Source organism: Cnephaeus nilssonii (assembly GCF_951640355.1).
Source record: "Cnephaeus nilssonii genome assembly, chromosome: X".
In the NCBI taxonomy this organism is placed as follows: Eukaryota; Metazoa; Chordata; class Mammalia; order Chiroptera; family Vespertilionidae; genus Cnephaeus; species Cnephaeus nilssonii.
Genome location: NC_137071.1, coordinates 45,861,010 through 45,880,576, shown reverse-complemented (window position 1 = coordinate 45,880,576; position 19,567 = coordinate 45,861,010). Strand labels below are relative to the sequence as shown.

Genomic DNA, 19,567 nt, shown 5'->3' with positions numbered 1-19,567 from the left:
CTCTGCTTTATGTAGGAGGAATGACACTAAAGCACAGAGAAGCTCCCCTGCTTGGCACTGCCTCTCCTAGAGCCAGACATAAGGGAACCACACTGGGCAGCTGGTCCAGAGCAGCAGAGTCCAGGGCTGAATGGTTGGGCAAACCCTTCCAAGAGCCTCCCTCACAAGTCTTTATCTGTCCTTTGCAACAATCACATGGGTGGTAATTTTCATACCACTCATTAACAGACACCCAGGCAGTAACAGTGAGGAAATAACAAAGGTATGCAGGGGCAGCTAAACCCAGGAGAATGGAAGGAGGTGACAGTAAAATGGGAGCTGACAGGCACCCTGACCTGTTCATGCTAGATAGGGGTGCAGACAGGGGCAGGCCAACCTGATCACTTATATGAGGCTGACTTGTGACAAGGTATCCCTGTTTGCCCTACAAGGAAGTAGAGAATGGGGGGATGGAGAAAGGTAGGAATGGAGAGAGGGAGAGGGAGAGGGAGAGGGAGAGGGAGAGGGAGAGGGAGAGGGAGAGGGAGAGGGAGAGGGAGAGGGAGAGGGAGAGGGAGAGAGAGAGAGAGAGAGAGAGAGAGAGAGAGAGAGAGAGAGAGATCCAGGCTACTCTACAGCACTCCAGGGATGCAAACACAGATTTGACTGCAAAGCCTGTACTGTCTCTAGCTGCCCCTTAGAGGTTGGGAATTTTCTGGCTACAGTAACCATGGAGAGGCAAGTTTATTTCTCCAGGGAAGTCAAAATAAGGGGGTCCCTCTAGTCTCCTGGGCTTTTCTGGTCACTGGAACCAGGCCAGGAGTTGCCACACGGGGCTCAGACCTCTTATAACCTGGATTGTGAGTGCAACAGCTTCCCCCAACCTCAAGGGGCTGGGTCTCCACTGTGTCCTTTAGCCCAAGCTGTGTATAGCAGGGGAAAGATGGACAGCATAGCCAGAACATCTCTCTCTATGACTACTGTTAGGACTCTTGAGGTAATGCTCATGCACTGTTCAGATGGGGGACCCTGGCTAAGAAAGGGGATGGGGTCTGCAGCTTCTGCCCAAGCCCTGACTTCTTAGAATCCTGCCTTCCCCCTCCCCCCCCCCCCGCAAATCACCTCCCAAAGACAAGAGCTGAGGCCTTGCCCCCATTCCTCCTATGACCTCCCTGAGTCTTAGGCCAGTAATGCTCACAACCTCTGACCCTAACACCAAGCCCAGTCCCTAACCCATCACCTCAGCAAAGACAGCCACACAGCCAGAGTGTACCTTTAGTAATGCTTTATTGCTTTTATGAGGGGGTCATGTGGCTCCTGCTCTACATCTCCCCTGTCTCATCTTAGGTGCCCTGCTGCCCAACTCTCTCCCAACCATAGATTATAGTACACTTATGATAGAACATATCTGTATGTATATAGATGTGTGTGTGTATATATATATATATATATATATATATATATATATATATATGTATCTACATATACACCAATATATATACATATTATGACTGTACAGTATTTATAGGTACAAGTAAAATAGACTTAAAAATTACAACGTTGGCTAGGAGCCATCCCACTTCATTTTATTCAGCCAAAAGAAAAATAAATCATGAGCTGGCATTTGAATGGCACTTGAATTTCCACATGAACCAAGATAGCCAATGGGTAAGATAGATCAGGTTTGGATCTTTCCCTAACTGGCTGAGATAACACTGGGCCCTTCCATTTGGCTGGCTGACCACCTGAGCTGGAGGCCAGGTCTCTACTTGAAGAAGGGGTTGTTATGTCAGCCTCATACCACAGGCACTAAGAGCAGGAGAAGGGATGCCATCTGCTTCTGCTCGGCCTGTGTGGTGGGACAGATTGTTTACTCTCCAGACATGGCAGTGCAAGGCCAAAGGCTGCACCGAGACCCCACGGAGTGGCAGATCAAATGTGGGGCCCACGCCAGGGGAAACTGGTTCATTGGTCTCTTGAGACTTGAGAAAGGAAGGTCCCTCTTTCACTCTCATGTCCCAAGCTATCCCAAATCATCATGTCCCTGACTAGGGGCCCGTCAGTAACCACTCTTTAAATCAGCCTCATAAAAATCAGCATCGTATTTACACAAATAAAATACTTCTTGGTGGTTGGGGCTGCCCTCTGCTCTACCCCTGTGCCCATCCACTCCCATCCAATTTCTTTGGCAAAGCCAGTTTACGGCCAATGTTGGGCCCAGAGGCAGGACCAGAACCTCCTGCTCAACCTCAAAGACACCCTAGTACCAAACAGGATGGCCTGGCCTCTCTGAAGGGCAGAGAGCTGGGAACACATACTGCCCTCTTCCTCCGTCCCTGCAGGTGAAGAGCCAGTAAAGCTTCAGTTTGACTGGTGACTCTATGGCTTGGAGGGCAGCAGCAGTCTTCTTGGATCCTCTCTCTCAGGAGGGCAGAAAACAGGTTCGTGGATGGAGGTGGAGGTGGAGTGGAGATGGGACACTGAAATTCTTCTTCCCATGTATGTGGAAAGGAACTTCAGGAGATGGGGACAGGCAACTAGGTGTGGGCAATGGCTCTGCCCCTGGAGGCAGCATTTGGGGCTGCTGTGCTCTCATTCCTCCCTTACTCCTTTGGTACCAAGGAGGCTGGGTGGCATCACTCTGGAACCAGGCTAAGGTTCACAGCTTTGTTTCAGGTCCAGCTGCTTGCAGGGCGGGAAAGGAGTCCCGGATCTTTGCCACTTCCATGGCACACAGGTGCCCAAAGACTTTGTTATACCAGTCCGGAGACCGGCCCCTGGGGAGATAGAAGCAGATAGGCATGAGCCATGGGTTCTTACCAGGAGCCCTTTCCAGGGGGAAAGAAGAAAGAACTTGCCCCAGCCTTCAAGGCTCAACAGCATGGGGCAGAGGCAAGAAGGGTGCCAGGACAAAGGGGGCCTGGTACCTTAGATCAGCACGGCAGATATGGGTTAGCCGGGAGCGGCCCAGGCCACAAGGCTCCATGAGGTACTGGGAAGTGAGCATCAGGGCCCGCACCCCAGACTCTGGCACAGGTTGCTCAGGATCCAGGGACTGGGAGACAAGCAAGCAACCCCCGCGGGGCAGGTCAGAACGCCACATCCTGTGGGGAAGGAACATATACATTCAGGTTCCTGAAGCTGGTTCCTACCCCATGTCCCCTGTTCCCTAAGCACAGCAGGGTGGCATCTGGAGTCCCTCACCGAAGCACCACGAAGTCGCGGCAGGGATGGGGTGCCATGCTGTCGGTGACATAGTGGTATAGTTCCACACCCGGCATCAGGGCCTCCAGGACCTGGGCTCGCAGCAGGTCCTCATCCCAGAGGGCCCGTTCCCGCAGAACACGGTGTAGCACCACCGCTGGAGGGGCTGCCACCTCTGTGGATGCCTTCCACACACGCAGGGGGTGCCCGTCTGGTGCCTGCAGGCCATGTGAGCAGGGACAGGAGGCAGCTGTCAGGGCTGGAGAACTCCCATTCACCCACCAGTCCTGGCCTACTCTCACTCCAATCCCTGAGGAGGGAAGGCTGCAAGGCTACTGTGCTAACCCTTGTCACACCCAGACAGGCCATCCCTGTGTTCTCTGTCCTCTCTTTCTTTTCCAGATATCTGATTCTCCACCTGCTCAAGAGCACAGAGATGACAGACACACATTCTCTGAGGCCTGCTAGGTTCTACCATGAAATGGGTACAGTGCTTGGAATTTCTGGAAGCGAACAGGAAGAGAAGATGGTGATGGTCCTCAAGGAACTTAGCACTTAGCACTGTCCCCACGAAGTAGACAGTGGAGAGCAACAAAAGCTGCCCTTTGCTGAGCCTTTTGTATGTGCCAGGCACTGGGACAGCTTCTCACTCCAACCCTGAAAGGGAGGTTTCATTGTGCCTGGTTTATATATGGCAAACCTCAGGTGTGCAGTCTTACTCATAATCAGAATCCAAGAAAGAACATGGATGTCCAAGAGAGGGACAGAAAGAAACCACTTCCATCCCAAGGCATGACAGGAGGCTCTGAATGGAGGAATGGTCATATCAAGTTGGGGCTCACAGTGGCTTGGGAAATGTAATGCTTGGGGCAGGTCACTCCAGGTAGCACAACATCAGGGGCAGAAGCACAGTGTGACTGTGGTGCAGGGTGAGATGGGAGGTGAAGCTCTAAAAGTAGTGACATGTCTGAAGAGGGATTTTGGGAAGGTAATTCTGGCAAAATCATCCCTTAGTCTCATTTGGTTCTTGCTTTGCTGGCTGACATTCTCCACATATCAGGCCAAGGCACAGCAGTACTGACAGGGCAGCTCCTTTCTTTGGGATCCCTGGTTCCCTGGCCTGTATCAAGCCCTCTCCTAACCCCATGGCAGTACTCACTTTCCTGCAAGCCAGCTCTGTGTCCTGGGGCCCTGGCACGTTTATCCAGCCCTTGAAGCGCTCAGCAGCATCACGCAGCAGCTCCTGAATGCTCTCTTCCATGTAGAGGTTCAGGCTCACACCAGTGGCCTGGGCCTGTCGCAGCTCAGCCAGGGCTGGGCCAGGAGGGCTGAGCTCAGCTGCGCTGTAGGAGCCACACAATTGCAGCACCATGTCCTGGGGTACCTGGCAGGACACACACACACTCTGGGCTGGAGCCATGAGGAGCAAGCAGCAGAGGGTCAGGGAGCTTCAGTCCCAGAGCCCACAGAGTCTATCAGATTTATGTTCATGGGTGGGGCAGCCTGGCTACTACAGTGAGGTAGGGGAGAAACCTTGTAGAGAAGAGTTGGAAATAGGAGGTTGAGGGGCACGTGTCCAGTCTTGGATATAAAGGTTGGACCTCATGGTTCCCCCAAGTCTGGGAGGTAGGCATCATGGCCTGGAGTTACTCACCTGGAAAAGTTTCTTACAGTCACTGATCATATGTGATAAGCCCTGGGTGGCCGCCATGTTCTCACTCAGGTCCCTAGGGCCTGGACGGCCAACTAGGCTGCGTTTGCTCTTGATCCTAGAGGGAAGGGACGAGAGGAGAGTATGGAATAAGGAGAGTATGTAATATGGCTAATAGGCTAGTTTCCAGTTCCCAGGAAGCCAGCTTGCGAGTCCAGAACACAAAACAATCTGCTGTCTTTCAAGGCCAGGCTTTACTGCATCTAACCAGTCCCAGGCCCCTGAGGAGGCAGGCTGACCCCTTGTGGTGATGCCTGGGAACTGCAGTGTCAGCCATCAAGGGCCTAAAGTCCAATGGGGTTGGGGGACCAAACCCTCCCTGTCTGGCCAGGACACGTTACCCTGTTTCACCTGGGTGAGGGGCTATCCTTCTTGGAGATGTTGAGGTGGAAGATGGAGGGTGCCAGGCACACTGCCAGGTTGCCAGCTGTCATCTGGTTTTCCTCAGCAGAGGCAATGTCACTTAGGAAATAGAGCAGGGTCTGCAGCACCTCTCGGTTCTCATCAGGAAGCAGTAAAGTGGCAGCTTGCGCTGCTGCCAACCACTGATCCTTGGGGAGGACTGTGGGGAAGGAATGGCAAAGGGCTTCCTTATTACCCTGGAGCCTACTATTTCTAGGAACACAGAGGAAACAGATGTCTCAAGGGAATCTAGTGAGAGAGAAGGGCAAAGATGGGCTCTGGGAGGTCTCTGGGTGCTAGATCAAGCTCTGCTCAAATGCACAGTTTAGCCTTAGGTAAGTCCCTGCCTTTCCTCAGGGCCTTAGTCTAACCTTCCATATAGTATGTTTACTCTGTGATAGTTGAGAATGGGGCAGGTTGTTGGGGATTGGTACAGGCGACTCACGCTGGTAGATCTGCAGGAAAGTGGTGGTGAGCTTGCTGGTGAAGATAGGCTCGGGTAGGTCTCGAAAATACTGCTTCAGCAGGTCAGCCACATCATAGGCAGACTGGCCCTCATAGCAGACATTGTCGGGGGAAGACTCATTCATTTGGCGCAGGTTCTGGATCCTAGACTTCACCCCAGACTTGCGGAATATGCCCACCTAGCCCATGCAGGTCAGGGAGGGACGGAAACATGGAGGGGGGGTGGACTGTGAGGCCAGGAGTCACAAGTGTAGACCATCCCAGAAAATTCCAAGCCCAGCAGGCCTCCTGCTGAGCAGGGTTGGAAAGAAATGGCAAAACTAAAGAAAAGGGTTTTTGTAGCCTCAGGACAAGGAGAAACATGGCTTTAGTAGAAATGGGTAAGAAAAGGAGGACCTAGACTAAGGCAGGCTCTTGGAGTTGGGGATTACATTGCCTGGGCCAGAAAGAGGCTGGCACAGAGCTGGAGAGAAGGGAGCTTTGGTTCCATCCTTGCTGGTCTTCCTGAGGCTAGGAAAGGTCTCTGGTGGGCCGACCAAGGGGGAAGCAGCTTCCCAACCCAATTTCTTAGCTTTGGACTTCTTCCCCATTGCTATCTCTCCACAGGCCCCCTGGGGGAGGACGGGAGGTTGGGAGGCTCACCTGGTCCAGACACTGGCTGCGCAGGTAGCGCATGGCTTGCTGAATGCTCTGTGGCAGTGGCTGGCCTGTGCGTTGCACATGGATGAGAGGTGGCACCCCAAACACGTGCTGGCCCTGGTAATCTGGGGTTTTGTTCCTTTTCATGAACTTGGGCACTGACCTGTTTGAAGGAGTGACAGAGATCAGGAAGGGGCATATGGTAGGCTAGGACACAGCTTGGAGACTGTCTTCAGTCTTAGGGGCTGTGGCTGGAGTGAGTGGGGTAAGAAACACACCACATCCCCAGAATCAACATTCACTAAGCACATTCTCTGGGCCCAGCCCTAGGAAGTCACAGAGGAACACAGAGAGCTCTTGGTCTCAGTTAAGGAAATATCTGCGTCAACAGGCAGTGACAATACATGCGGCCAGTAGTGGGCCAAGAACTAAGGGAAGACCCATGAAGGAGAGGAACCACACCTAGTGGATCAGGAAAGGCTTCAGAGAGGGGTAGAAATTCAATGGGCTCTTGAGAAATAAGTAGGCATTGTCCCAGAGAAGAAATGGGAAAAAGGCATTCCTGACCAAGAGAAAAGTGTGGACAATGGCAAAGAGGCAAGGAAAGGAGCATGGCACATTCAGGGAAGGTTTTCTGTCCTGTACAGTGGTTTTGCTTACTAGTGGCAGGTGAAAGAGCCCAACAGAAGGGGCAGGACCAGAACATGAAAGGATCATGATGGGAAGGAAACTTTGGCAATGCCAAACCACAGAGCCACAGAAGGGTGATTAGGAGAGTGACAACCAAAGCTACATTTTAAGACAACCTCACTGATGGTAGCATGGATGTTGCATTAGAGGGGGTACAACTCAAGGACCTTGTGTTCCCCACCCCCACCCCCACCCCTCCTCACACGTGGTACACGTACTCTCATGCATCTAATGTGCACCCCCCCCCCACACACACACACACATACACAAGCCACCCAGAGCAATGGTGACCTCTCAGGCCACGGCTCCTCCAGCCCCCTGGCACATCCCACCACTCCATTGGCCTATGGGCTCTGCCTATCTACATCTGCTTTTTGGAGCTGATCCTCTCAGGACCTTGGAGTAGGGGCAGGGAGGGAGCCGTGACCATGGACCAGGAGCACTCACCAGCCCCAGCCCTGTTTATGGGGCACAGTGTACTTCTCCATGAAGGCTGTGAGCCGCAGCAGGGAGCCCTTGTGCAGCAGGTGGATCTGGCTGGCAAACTGCCGGTTGATCTCCAGTGACTCCGAGTTGAGGCTGGGCCGATGAGAGTTCTGGAAGCTGTGCCAACGGAGCTTCCTGGTAAGGGATTGGGGTTGGGGGTGGGGGTAGAAAGCCAGAGGAGCAGGGTTGGGTCAACCTTAGAATGGGCTGTGTTCTTCTGGCCCCTTTTTTCTCCCAAAAGAAAGAAAATGCATGGAGATAGGACCATTTTCAACATTGCTGCTAGGCCTCAGGGTGGAAAAAGCTTAGCCTTAGCTTCCAGGGCTGCCCAGTGGCCCAGACACTGTCAGGGAAGTGGCAGCAGAGCTCAGGCTCCACTAGTGCCATCAAGTAGTACCAGCTCCTACCCTTCCAGGACTGCAGTGAATAGGTTGCTCTGAGAAACCCAGTATGGCAAAGCTAGGGATCAGAGCTCATCTCTTCTAATGCCCTGAATTTATACATGGGAAAATCGAGGCCAAAAGAGAATCTAGAATTTGCTCAAGACCACAGCAGAGGCAGATCCTGAACCTAACATTCTGGATTGCTGAGTCCTGTACTCTTGTTGTTTCCCTCCTGTGACTGGGTGCCTAGAGGCAATCAGCCAGCTCCTAAGAACCTACCTACCCCTGGGCCTCATAACCAAGAAATTGGCTGGGGGGGAGGTGTTGAAAATGGAGGGAGGAATTAAGAAGGGAAGAGACAGAGACAGCAGAGCTCCTTGCTCCTTTCCCTACCCTGAACTCCCACCTGCAGGGTCTGGTAAGTGAAGCCCCAACGCCTGAATCTCGTCGTTCACGGGGTGCTGATGCATGGAGTCCAACCGGGGACCCTGAAGCCTCAGCCTCATGCATGGAGTTCCCACTACTGTCCAGTTCGCTGGAGGAGGCCACAGTGTCAGAAATGGAGTGCCCTTCCACAGACAGGCTAGAGGCAGAAGTGGGTTCCCTGCTTGAATTCGCCTCCTGCTCAATATCCTGGGTTGGGCCAAGTGGCTTGGCCTCAGCCTGTGCCTGGAGCTCAGGTGAAGCCTGAGCTGGGACAACTGTCTGGACATCAGCCTGGCCCAGGGCTGAGGACTCTTTGTGGGCCAGAGCCTCTACCTGGCCCAGAGCCTCAGGCTGACCTTCTACCTCAACTGTGGCTATTTCTACTGATGAAGTGGCCTCTTCTTCTTCATCTTCTTCCTCTTCCTTATCTCCAGGCCCCAGGTCTGGGTACATGGCCTGAGACCAAAGTTCTACCCGTTGCTGTAGCCCCCAAACACGCTGGAGGATGTCATCTAGATGGGCAGAGCTGCCGCCACCCTCTTCTTCATCTTCGGCCTCAGCCCCAGCCAGTATAGGCTCAGCTGGGTATAGCTCAGGCATGTTGTCATAAGTGCTGGCATGGCTGCCTGTGGAGCTACAGGAGCCCCGGCGTCCTTCGCAGCCCCAGCGCCTACCTAGCTGCCAATCAGCCAGATGGTGTCCATCTTCAGTACACAGGCTCTCAATGGACAGGGAGCGAGGGAATGTGCCTGGTTTGTGGTCCCCAGGCACATGCACCAGGTAGTCACCCCTGTGTATCCGCTGAGGATGCCGGAGCATGGCCATAGGCCAGACCTCCCAGCCACTCTGAGTCTCAGCACCACTGCCACTGCCTGAGGTGTCTGCCTGGTTCTTAGCCCTATAGAACCCAGCTGAGAGAAAGCCACGGCGGCTCCGGAAAGAGGAACCTTTAGTGGCCTTTTCTGAGGTGACTGGGCTACGCTCAGGCTCAGCTTGCCGGCTGCCACCCTTTTCCTTCCGCCTCAGAGACTCGAGGTGCTTGAGGAAGCTACAGGAATGGCGCTTCTTGGCCTTGTCCTGGGGACCCTCTGGGCCCTGGGTGGGGCTGAGGAGGGGCTGGTCACTTGGGCTGGGGGCACAGCCTAGCAAGGGCAGGTCCACTGGCTTGGATGGTAGGCTCACGGTGATGGCCGGCAGGGAGGTGGCACTAAGCTCAGTGAGGACACTCTCACAGCTGGATGTCACTGGCAGTCCAAGGCTCGGTGGGGCCAGCAGGTCAGAAGAGCCCATGCGAGACCAGCATTTACTTTCTCGCTTCAAGGACCAGGGGTTGCTGATGGTACACTGCTCTTCCTCTTCTGAGTCTTCATTCTGGGAAGGTCACCACAGGGTCAGGTCAAAGAAGTCCACCCACAAGCCCTTTCTTGTGCTCTGCTCTACCTCCAAATGCTTGGGAGACCTTTCAGCAAAGGGCCCTGCTCTTTGGCTGAGGACATGTCCTAGAGGGGGAGCTGGCTCTGGGAGTGCTAGAAGAAGGAAGCCAGGAGTCCTAGATGGAGCCCAGATGGATGGTAAAGGTCATATAATTGATCTAATCCCTCTCCATTTACAGACAGTGAAACCCAGACCCACAAATGAGAAGCCACGTGCCCAAGATCATACAATGTCATTCAAGAAGTCAGTGACAGAGCCAGGCTAGAATCCAGGAATCTTGACCTCCTGTCCTCAACAACCTATCAAGTCTGGGCTAGTCTCAGATCAGAATCACAGAATGCCAGAGCTGGGAGGAGATTTTAGATTTTCTCATTTTCTAATTTGCAAGGTGGGGAAACTAAAGCCCAGAGTGAGGAAGAGACTTGCCTGAGGTCACTGAGCAGTCAGTGGGGACCAGGTCCCAGTGGTTTACTGCTTCTCAGGTAAAGGGTCTGACAATTTGTCTGATACATTTGGCTAAAGGCCTCTGGAAAAGAAAGCCCCAGAGGAAACCCACAAAGCCTGACCCAGGGCAGGATGGGGTCATCAGGTCCACATTCCAGGGCTACATGCAGACCAACAGTCCTCAAGGTTTCTACAATCCCAGATTGGCAGAGTGAGAAAGGCCTTTGGAACCTATAAATCCTCCCCGCAACTAGATTCACTGTAGAGATGGAGGAAATGAGTCTCAGAGGGAAAAGACTTGGTGTGAGTAGAGTTAAGGACCCTGTCTTTAAGACTATATAGGCCATGATTTTTCCATCCCATTATTATGTTTCTACCCCCTAGTCAAGGAATTTTTGTCATCACAGAGCAGGGAGTGGAGGCAGATAGATTTCCTTGAGGAACGGCCATCTCTAGGTCAAGTTATTATTAAACCTAAGAAGTAGAAGTGGGCTGAGGGGGGTGGGAGAGGCCAAGGGCCAGGGTACTTGTTCTCATATTCCAGCCTCTAGACTAGGCTTGCCAAAACCCAGAGGTCTCATTAAGCCTCCTACACCCTACTCCCAGGCTGGAGCAAGGCACTAATCTGGACATCCTGGACTCTGGGGACACTGAAACTAGTTTCAAAAGTGGTTTGTGTATATTTATGTTCCCTATGGTGCCACAAGGTCACAGACCCCACTCCTGCCATGACTCACCTTCTTGGATTGAAAATGAACCTCCAGTTTCATCGAGGCACAATTGTTCAAGGTCATCAGCCTCCTGCAAGGAAACAAAGCAGTGCTCATCCAAGGGTCCCAACCCCCAAAGTCTTCAGGGCACAACCTACCAAGACACTCCCAAGATGCCATCCACTAATTCACATGCCCAGCCAATGAAACTTTGTGAAGGTTTCAGTGCTGGACACAATGCTGGAGAGATTATGGCCTTTGTTCTCTGAGAGCTTATAGATGTGAAAACAAACTGCTACAGAAATGTGAAAGGTTCAAGAACAAAGTAGACAGAAGGCACAGCAGTCACACAAAGGGTGGGACAAGGAACTTCCATGAATGGAAGGGTTGTAATTAGATAAGGCTTCTTGGAAGACAGAAATGGGATTGGAGGGAGAGAGGCAGAGAGACTCCTATCCCTGAATTCAACAAGAGATTGGGAGAAGGTAGAGAGGGAAACAGTAAACAAACCAATGTAGTTATGAGAGGGGACCGAGGCTGATAAGGTTGGTCAAAAGCAGATTGCAAAGGGCCTCATGTGTCATGCTAAAAAGCTTTGGATTTCCCCTTCAGGCAGTGACACATTTTAAACAGAGGAGTGAGTTTACTCCTGGAAACAGACTCTAGTGGCTGTTGGGCCACTGGACCATGGCAAGGAGGGGAATGCAGAGATGTAAGCAGGAAGGCCAGTTAGGAGGCTGTGATGGACCCAAGAAGTCATGGTTTGACCTCAAACCAGGGCCGAGCTGGTGTAAGTAGAGAGGGGACAAATCAGAGGATGATCTGTGGAACCTAACTGAAGGGAGAAAAGAATCAAGGCCTACTATTGGCTTTCCAGCTAGAATGCCTGGGTGGGTGAGGGTGTCACAGACCCAAAAGACAGAGTGAGTGGCATGACTGAAGTAGATGAGCTTTGTTAATAGCTGAGGCTCCTCCTGTGTTAGGGAAACAGGAATTTTTTTAACACGAGGAAGCCTTAAGCTAGACCCCAGACTCCCAGGTCTGGCCCTTAGCCCCCTACCTGCACAGGGCCCCCAAAGAGTCCTCGTCCAGAAAACCGTGGTCCTTCTTCACAGAGCCAATATCCAGGGGAAATGAACCTTCTGTATGGCAGAGAAAAGCCAAGATGAGTTGATGGTGGTTGGTCAGAAATTCTGCCAGTGGCCCTTGAGCTGGAAAAGGGAGGCTGGGGAAGCAGGGAAGCAGGCCAGAAAATATAGAGCAGAAGGAGGATGCCTAGAGGAAAGGAAGAGCCCAGGGAGCTCAGGTTGGCCATCATCAGAAAGGATAAAGAGAGGCCTGGAAGGTAGAGCTGGATGAGAGGGCCCATCAGTCAGTGAGGCAGGTCCATGGGGGACAGCAGGCCTGAGGTGGCTGCCAAGAATCAGTGTGGGCTCCCTCATTTCCCTTTGAATCATGGGCTGCTCAAACAAGGAACCTCCTCCCTGACCCAAGGTGAACTGGGGGACCAGAGACAGTGAGGACAGAAGAAACACTTCCTACTGCTACCCATAGCATGGGCCCAGTCCCTGGGGTTTAAGGAGGATAGGTGAGAAAGGAAGGAAAGGGGAGGACGTGAGAGCAGCCAGAAAATCCCACACCTCTCTGCCTTATTGGTAAAATCAGCCCATTGATTCATTTCCTAACATTCATTGAGCATCTACCGTATTTTCCGACGTATAAAACAACTGGGCGTATAAGATTTTCATGGGTTAAAAAGTCTCTTATATGCCGGAAAATACGGTAGTCCAATATATCTAATCCATTATATCTAATCCATCAATATAGTCCAATATACCGTATTTTCCGGTGTATAAAACGACTTTTTAACCCAGGAAAATCTTATACGCCCAGTCGTCTTATACGCCAGAAAGTACGGTACATTGGGCCAGACACTGGGGACACAACAGCAAATGAGACAGAGAAGGTCCCTGCCTTTATGGGCTTCCCACTCTCCTGGAGGCAAGAGACAATATATGAAACAAACAAGAGAATGCAGTAATAAATGCTACAAAAGACATCAACCAAAGTGTTGGGGTAAAGAGAGGCTGAGTGGGGGCTATTCCTAGAAAGGTGATCTGCAGAGGCCTGCTGGGGCTGTGACTTCTGAGCTGAGTCCTGAAGAACGAGAGGGGCCAGCTGTGCAAAGAGCCCAGGTAGAGAGTTCCTGGCAGGACTAACAATAAGGCTTCAAAGAGGAAAAGGGCCCAGAGTGAATGAGTGATAAAATGAGCCTTGAGTGTGGTGAGCAAAGTGAAGAGGAGTAAAGAAAGGGGAGTTGGCTAATTCAGTCTTGTCAGTGAGGATAAAGCACTTGGGCAAACTTCATTTTGAGTGTATTGGGAGTGACACAGTCAGAGCAGAGGAGTGACATAGTGAGGCCTATGCTCACAGGGTCTCAAGCTGCTTTGCATTCAGAGTAGAGCAGGGAGTACAAGAAGGAGACTGGCACACTAGGTCACATTGATGTGGCAGTGAAGGTGGTAGTAAGTGGATTGATTCCAGAAATATTCTGGAGGGAGAAGGGGCTTGCTGAAGGGGGACAAAGGAAAAGAGGAACTGAGGATGATTCCTAATGTGGAGCTTGAGTGGGTGGCCATGCTCTGGGGAGCTCAGATTGAGACCTGTTAAATCGGAGGCACCTGGCAAACATCTGGGTAGAGGTAGTGATTGGCAGTTGAACAGATAAATCTGGAGCTTGGGAATGAGGCCTGGGCAGAGAGACATTTGGGAGTTACCAGAATATAGATGGTACCTGGACAAGAATCTCTTGGAGAAGAAATGTTGAGAGAGAAGGTTTTGGCTCTGAGACAACCCAACATTCAGCAGAAGCAGAGTCAGCTAAGGAGGTAGAGAGCAGCAGCCAAAGAGACAGTCAGGAGAGGAAGGTTTCTAGAAGCTGAAGTGAGTGGCCAACTGCACTGAATGCCTTTGAAAGATTAAGTAAGGACTGGGAAGTGACCACTGAATTTGACCTCATGAAGGTCACTGGTGAGCTTGAAAAGGACTGTTTTTGGTGAGATGGGGGGAAGCCAGGGTGCAGTGAGGGTGTGGGAAGAAGAGCGGAAGTAGAAACAGCAAGTATGAACAATGCTAAAGAAAAAAGGAAATATGGAGGAAAACAGAGAAATATGAGACCATGGGGAAGATGAAGTGAGAGTTAGGCTGCCAGGATACACCCTCCACACTCCATCTGTGCAGCTGGCATCCTCAGAATGGTACAAAGCAGTGGCCCTGGTCATGACAAGGTATTTTATACATGGACAACAGCAGAGCTTTTGAGAGCTGATAAGAGCCATCCAGTAGAAATGATGATGTAGAGATTGTAACTATAGGAACAGGGCCAGGGTACACAGCTTCTTGTGCAGTCAGAGAAAGGATATGATTTGCCCCATTTTACATATGAAAAAGTGGAGGGATAAAGAGGTTAGGGGAGGGGAACCTTACCTTCAAAAAACTGAGCATACTGAGGAAATCCTGTTGCTCGGAGCCACTCACATGCTTTTTTGGCCTCAGCTTCTAAAACAGAACAGAGGGGGAGAATGAGGCAGAGAAATGGGGTTAGCATGGGTGCTGCCTGCTGCCTCACTTCCAGCAGGCAGGCACCTCTTAGTTCTGGTGATCCAGAAATGACAAGAGAAGCTTGGAGGAGCTGGCACATTTGCTTCATGTCACAGCCAGCTAAGATTTACCCTCTACTCCCCAAGCCCCACTCATTCCTGTATGCTCGGAGACCCCTTTCTTGAATTTCATTTCTTGAGCCTCATTCTTTTTTTTCCTTTTTTTAATTCTTACCCGAGGATATTTTTCCATTGGTTTTTAGAGAGAATGGGAGGGAGAGAGGAGGGGAAGAGAGAGAGAAACATCCATGCGAGAGAGCCACACTGAGTGCTTGCCTCCTGCACTCACCCTGACCTAGGCTCGGGATGGAGCCTACAACCGAGGTACTTTCCCTTGACTGGGAATTGAACTGGAGACCCTTTGGCCCATGGGCCAATGCTCTAACCACTGAGAAAAACCAGCTAGGGCTCTTGAGCCTCATTCTTTACCTGCCCCAATGCTGAAGAACAGAACCTTCCCAGGACTGTCTGGGATCAAGGAGTACTGCTGGAAGGAAGAGGCACAGCTGTGTCTTCAACCCTCTTTTTCTGGGAGCCATCCCCTTCCATGGCCTGGGTAGACCATCCTAGTCTAGCTGGGGAGACAAAATGTTCACCAATCATTAGTCCCTTTCCCTTCATCATACCTAATATCCTCCAGCACTTTGATAACCAAATCTTACTGAACACACACACAGAAGCTGTGAAGTTTTTAGTATCCCCATTTCTTGGATCTCAAAATCAGCTCAGAAAGGAAGGGCTCATCTACAGTTTCCCAGTTGATGGGGTAGCAGTCTCAGGGCTGGAGTCCAAGCTCAGTCTGACTCCAGCTCAGGTTTCCCTCTTCTGACATGGTGGCTGCCCCAGTATTCTTCCTCCCCTACCACTCATCAAGTTCCAGCTCTCTCTCCCCTGGGAGCCTCCCAGGACTGCTCCAACTCTTCCCTGCGACTGGTCTATTTGTGGCATAACCCAGTGCTGACTGTCATGCTGACACAGTGCTGGCCTGTGGGTGTCTTGGAGGGCAAAGGCTGGGTCAGCCTCCTGCCTCTGCTCTGGGAGTTCCTGGCACTGAGCAAGACATCCGTGCCAGCCTCAGTGCAGACATGCTGCTGGAATGCAGCCACAGAGGAGGCCCTCCTGGCCCAGTGTAGGCTGAGTGCCAGCAGTGAAGCCCTGGGACTGCTCAGGCAGTTATTTGTCCCTACCTGGCATTGAGGATGGGGTGGGCTGCTGGCTCAGCAGAGCTGCTCCAGCCACGAGTCCTGTCCCCATTTCCTCCATTTTCTTAGTACCTGTGACCAAAGAACTCCAAGGAGACTGGTAGGGTTTTTCCAAGGCAGCAAGTGCTCTCCTCTGCAGTGCCCTCCCACAAAGAATCCAGGATGAGAACCTTGTAGCCGAGACTGACAATTTAAAGTACAAAACTGTATTTCAGATATGCTGTTTGGGTCGAGGAGGAAAGAAAGAGTGTGGGAAGGTGGAAGTTGGTCAGAAAAACTAACAGGATCCTCAAAGGTCACACACTAATGAAGGGGAGAAAATAAGGCTCTGCAGCCCCTGAGGGCTTTGGGGGCAAAAAGGGATGAGCGGGGTTGCAACTTGTACATTTTCACAAGTGTGTGCACCTGGTCATGCACCCTTGTATCTGTCTCTGCATATAGCTACATCCAAGTTTGCTCATGTCCATGATCCATATGGATTGGTGTGGGCTTATGCGCTTGCATATACACCCCTGCAGGCCCCTTGGTCTGTGCATGCACCTGCATCCATGTGTATGTGCATGTTTCTTTTAAAAAATATATATTTTATTGATTTTTTACAGAGAGGAAGAGAGAGGGATCAGCTGCCTCTTGCACACACCCTACTGGGCATGTGCCCGCAACCAAGGTACATGTCCTTGACCGGAATCGAACCTGGGACCCTTGAGTCCACAGGCCAATGCTCTATCCACTGAGCCAAACCTGTTTCGGCTGTGCATGTTTCTTGTTACTTCAACTCTCTAACCTGTGATAAAGAGCTAGGAATAACCAGGACCTCCAAGAGATTCTGGAAAGCATTTGTTCCCAGCTAGCACTACCTCAGCCCCTCTGGCAGGGGGCAATGCAGGCCTGGGAAAGGCTCCAGCTGGAGTCTCTAGGCAGGTGGTGGTCTGGAGGATGGGGGATGTGGTAAGAGCAATGTGAAGGGACTTCACACCCACCCAGGGAGCATTTGAGGGACAGGGTTTTGCTACTAGGACAGCTGAGCCAACTGCTGTAACCAACCCCTAGTCTCTTACTCCTGCCACACACCCAGGAGAAGGGCCTTCCCTGTCCTCAGAGCCCCTCCCATTAGCCAGCTCTGCTTTCCTGTCATTAAGACAAAGGGGAGTTACCAAAGGAAGGACCAGATCTGAGTTTCCAGAAAGGTGGGCAAAGAAGGAAATAGTGACACCTAAAGGGCCATGAGTCTGGTATGGCGACCCAAGTCAGTGCATGTCACACACTTGAAGTCCACTACAGCCCCTTGTCACTCATGGTTTGAGGCAGAACAAAAAGGAAGAGAAGGGAGGAGAGAGGCATCCACCTGTCCATTATTCCTGTGCTCCTCCCTAAGCCTAAGGGGGGAGGCAGAGGACAGTGATCAAGTCCTATATCTTGCATCATCTGCCTGAGCCATAGGGTCCATGGGAGAGTGGTGGGCTGCCTGCTCCCCTAATGCTAGGCAGTGGCCCTAGCCAGGGCTGGTGGGAAGGGGATCAGCTCACTCAGGTGAGTGCCAAATTGTTTCATTCATAGTTAGGGCCCTCTAGCCCCTGCTATTCAAAGTGTGATCCCTGGACCAGCAGCAGCAGCATCACCTGGGAGCATATTAGACACACAGAGGCCAAGCTCACTGAACTGGATCTCCATTGAACTAGATCCTCAGGTGATTTGCAGCACATTAAATTTTGAGAAGCGCTGACCTTAATCACTTAGCTCAGGGATTCTCATCCTTGGATGCACATTAGAATCAACTAAGACGTTTTAAAAATACCAATTCCCCAAGGTCCCATCTCCAAAGGCTGATTCTATTGGTCTATGGTGGAACTCTCCAAATCAGTATTTTAAAAAAGGTGGAGCATGCTGAGGCCCAGGCAACTTTTCCAAGTCACACAGTGTTAAGTGTCATTACTAAGACTATGACCCTGATTTTCAAATTCCATGTCCATCACTCTTCTCTATGGTATTATGGAAAGGGGAGAAAGCGGCCCAGATAGAGTTCGCTTCTGGGTCTAGAAAATGGCAGCATCCATATCACTGTCAGAATTGGAGCCAAATGGCTCAGGAAAGTGAGATTATGAGGCAGAAGTTTCACAATAGCTCAAAAAGACAAAGGAGCCAAGAAGTCCAAAGCAGGGCTCTAGCCTAAATCCCCAGCAGCCCTCCCTGGCAGGAATCTGGAGAATGTAATAAGTTATTGCCCAATAGGATGTCAGGGACATTGGCTCCCTGACACCATACCACCCCATGGAGAGCTGGGAGGCCCTGAGGCCCCCTCCCAGATGAGCAGTCAGGGATTAAGGGCTGAGCTAAGGTGTTTTGCCTTCATCCCTCCACCTGGCCCAGCCTGCCCAGAATCAATTCACCTGGAGCTGGGACCCAGGTGGCCCAGACTGAGGACTGCCTCATGTGCCTGGCAGGGAGAGTGACACGGGTCAGGCTGATAAGAGTGGTGTAGAAATGTCTGCCTGTGGCTCTTGGTCCTGCCTGTGTCCAGATGTGCAGATTCCAGTAGTTTCAGCCTCCATATCAGGGGTAGAGAACATCCAGCCCCTGGGCCGTATAAGAGCTGAAAAAATCATTTGGTCTGGCCCTGCCAAGGTATTAAGGGTGAGTTAATTAAATGTGTGGCCAAATATAGCAGGCTAATTTTTAAGTTGTTAACTTTGTATGGCCCGAGAATGATATTATAAATATCCAAATGGTCCTTCACAGAAATAAAGTTCCCTACCCCTGCTCTATATCATGCAAGCTGTGCTCTGGCCAAGACTAGGCTGATATGCCAGGATTGGTCAGGGATGGCACCAGTTGGCACAAGCTTGATTCCATCAAGATTTAAGCCCAAACTCTCCCCCTGTGGAGGAGCCCAGCTGAATCGGGCCAAAAAAATTGGGGGAAAGGCATACTAGAGAGCTCTAGAGTCAAATCTGGCCCCAGGGCCACAGTCACACGTCTCCTGAAAGGAGCATCAAAGAAGGACTGGCTGAGCAGAAGCAGATGCTTTTCGAGGTCAATGATGGTATCTGCACCTACACTTTCACAGGACACATACTAGGGTTCCTCTTAGCACAGAGCACTTTTTTTTGCTCAGAGAAGGATGCAATGAGGAGAAAAGCAAGGTTTTTGATCTTGGGCTGCACTCTATGAGGGTAGAGTTTATGCACCCAGGAGAAAGGCAGCAGCATTCCCCTGGAAGAAATACAATAATGCCCAACATGATAATTGAGTTGGAGAAAAAGATTTTTCCAATTAAGCCGCTCCCATACTTGCTATTAAAGTCATCTTAAGCAACTTTCTTCATTCTCTAAGCTTTCATTTTCAAATATACACAGTAAGGGACAATAACTTTCCTGCCTACCTTCCTGGTTAGTCTGGATGTGGTCAGGTTCTATATGGTTTTGAATCTATACGAAAGCTATCATTAGAAAGGGCTTCTTTTGTTAGAACTACTTGAACTTTGTATTCACATGGTCTTAAAGGCTCCATTCTGATTGTGTCCTAGTTGTAAAGAAGTGAGAGAGAAAGCTAGGAGGAAAAGTGAAAGCAGTGGTCAACTAAGCTTTGGGAAGCCACACCTCACCAACTGTACCCTCTTCACACCACTATTGGGAAACTCGTATCCTTACGCCTTGTGGTCACTTAGTGGGCTGTGAGAGAGCTGCCCAGGCCATGGTTCAGCCTGCTCCTCTCCCAACCCAAAGTCCAGCTCAGG

General features: G+C 51.2%; 1 protein-coding gene across 6 annotated transcripts in view; it reads right to left on the bottom strand.

Moving 5' to 3' along the window:
• Positions 1-1,544: 1,544 nt before the first annotated feature.
• Positions 1,545-19,567, bottom strand: part of STARD8 (StAR related lipid transfer domain containing 8) — an 83,667-nt gene continuing 65,644 nt past the window's right edge. For 2 of the 6 annotated variants that reach the window (XM_079765062.1, XM_079765066.1), the window contains 13 exons: positions 14,460-14,531; positions 12,034-12,115; positions 11,001-11,064; positions 8,366-9,756; positions 7,538-7,711; positions 6,404-6,563; positions 5,742-5,940; positions 5,246-5,456; positions 4,838-4,952; positions 4,343-4,567; positions 3,184-3,401; positions 2,907-3,083; positions 1,545-2,756 (listed from right to left, as the gene is read on the bottom strand). In XM_079765062.1, the coding sequence (XP_079621188.1) occupies positions 2,639-2,756; positions 2,907-3,083; positions 3,184-3,401; positions 4,343-4,567; positions 4,838-4,952; positions 5,246-5,456; positions 5,742-5,940; positions 6,404-6,563; positions 7,538-7,711; positions 8,366-9,756; positions 11,001-11,064; positions 12,034-12,115; positions 14,460-14,531 (3,206 nt within the window). In that variant the 3' untranslated portion in view covers positions 1,545-2,638. Of the gene's footprint in view, positions 2,757-2,906; positions 3,084-3,183; positions 3,402-4,342; positions 4,568-4,837; positions 4,953-5,245; positions 5,457-5,741; positions 5,941-6,403; positions 6,564-7,537; positions 7,712-8,365; positions 9,757-11,000; positions 11,065-12,033; positions 12,116-14,459; positions 14,532-15,061; positions 15,208-19,567 lie in introns of all 6 variants that reach the window. The other 4 variants (XM_079765063.1, XM_079765067.1, XM_079765065.1 and 1 more) reach the window with 4 other exon arrangements.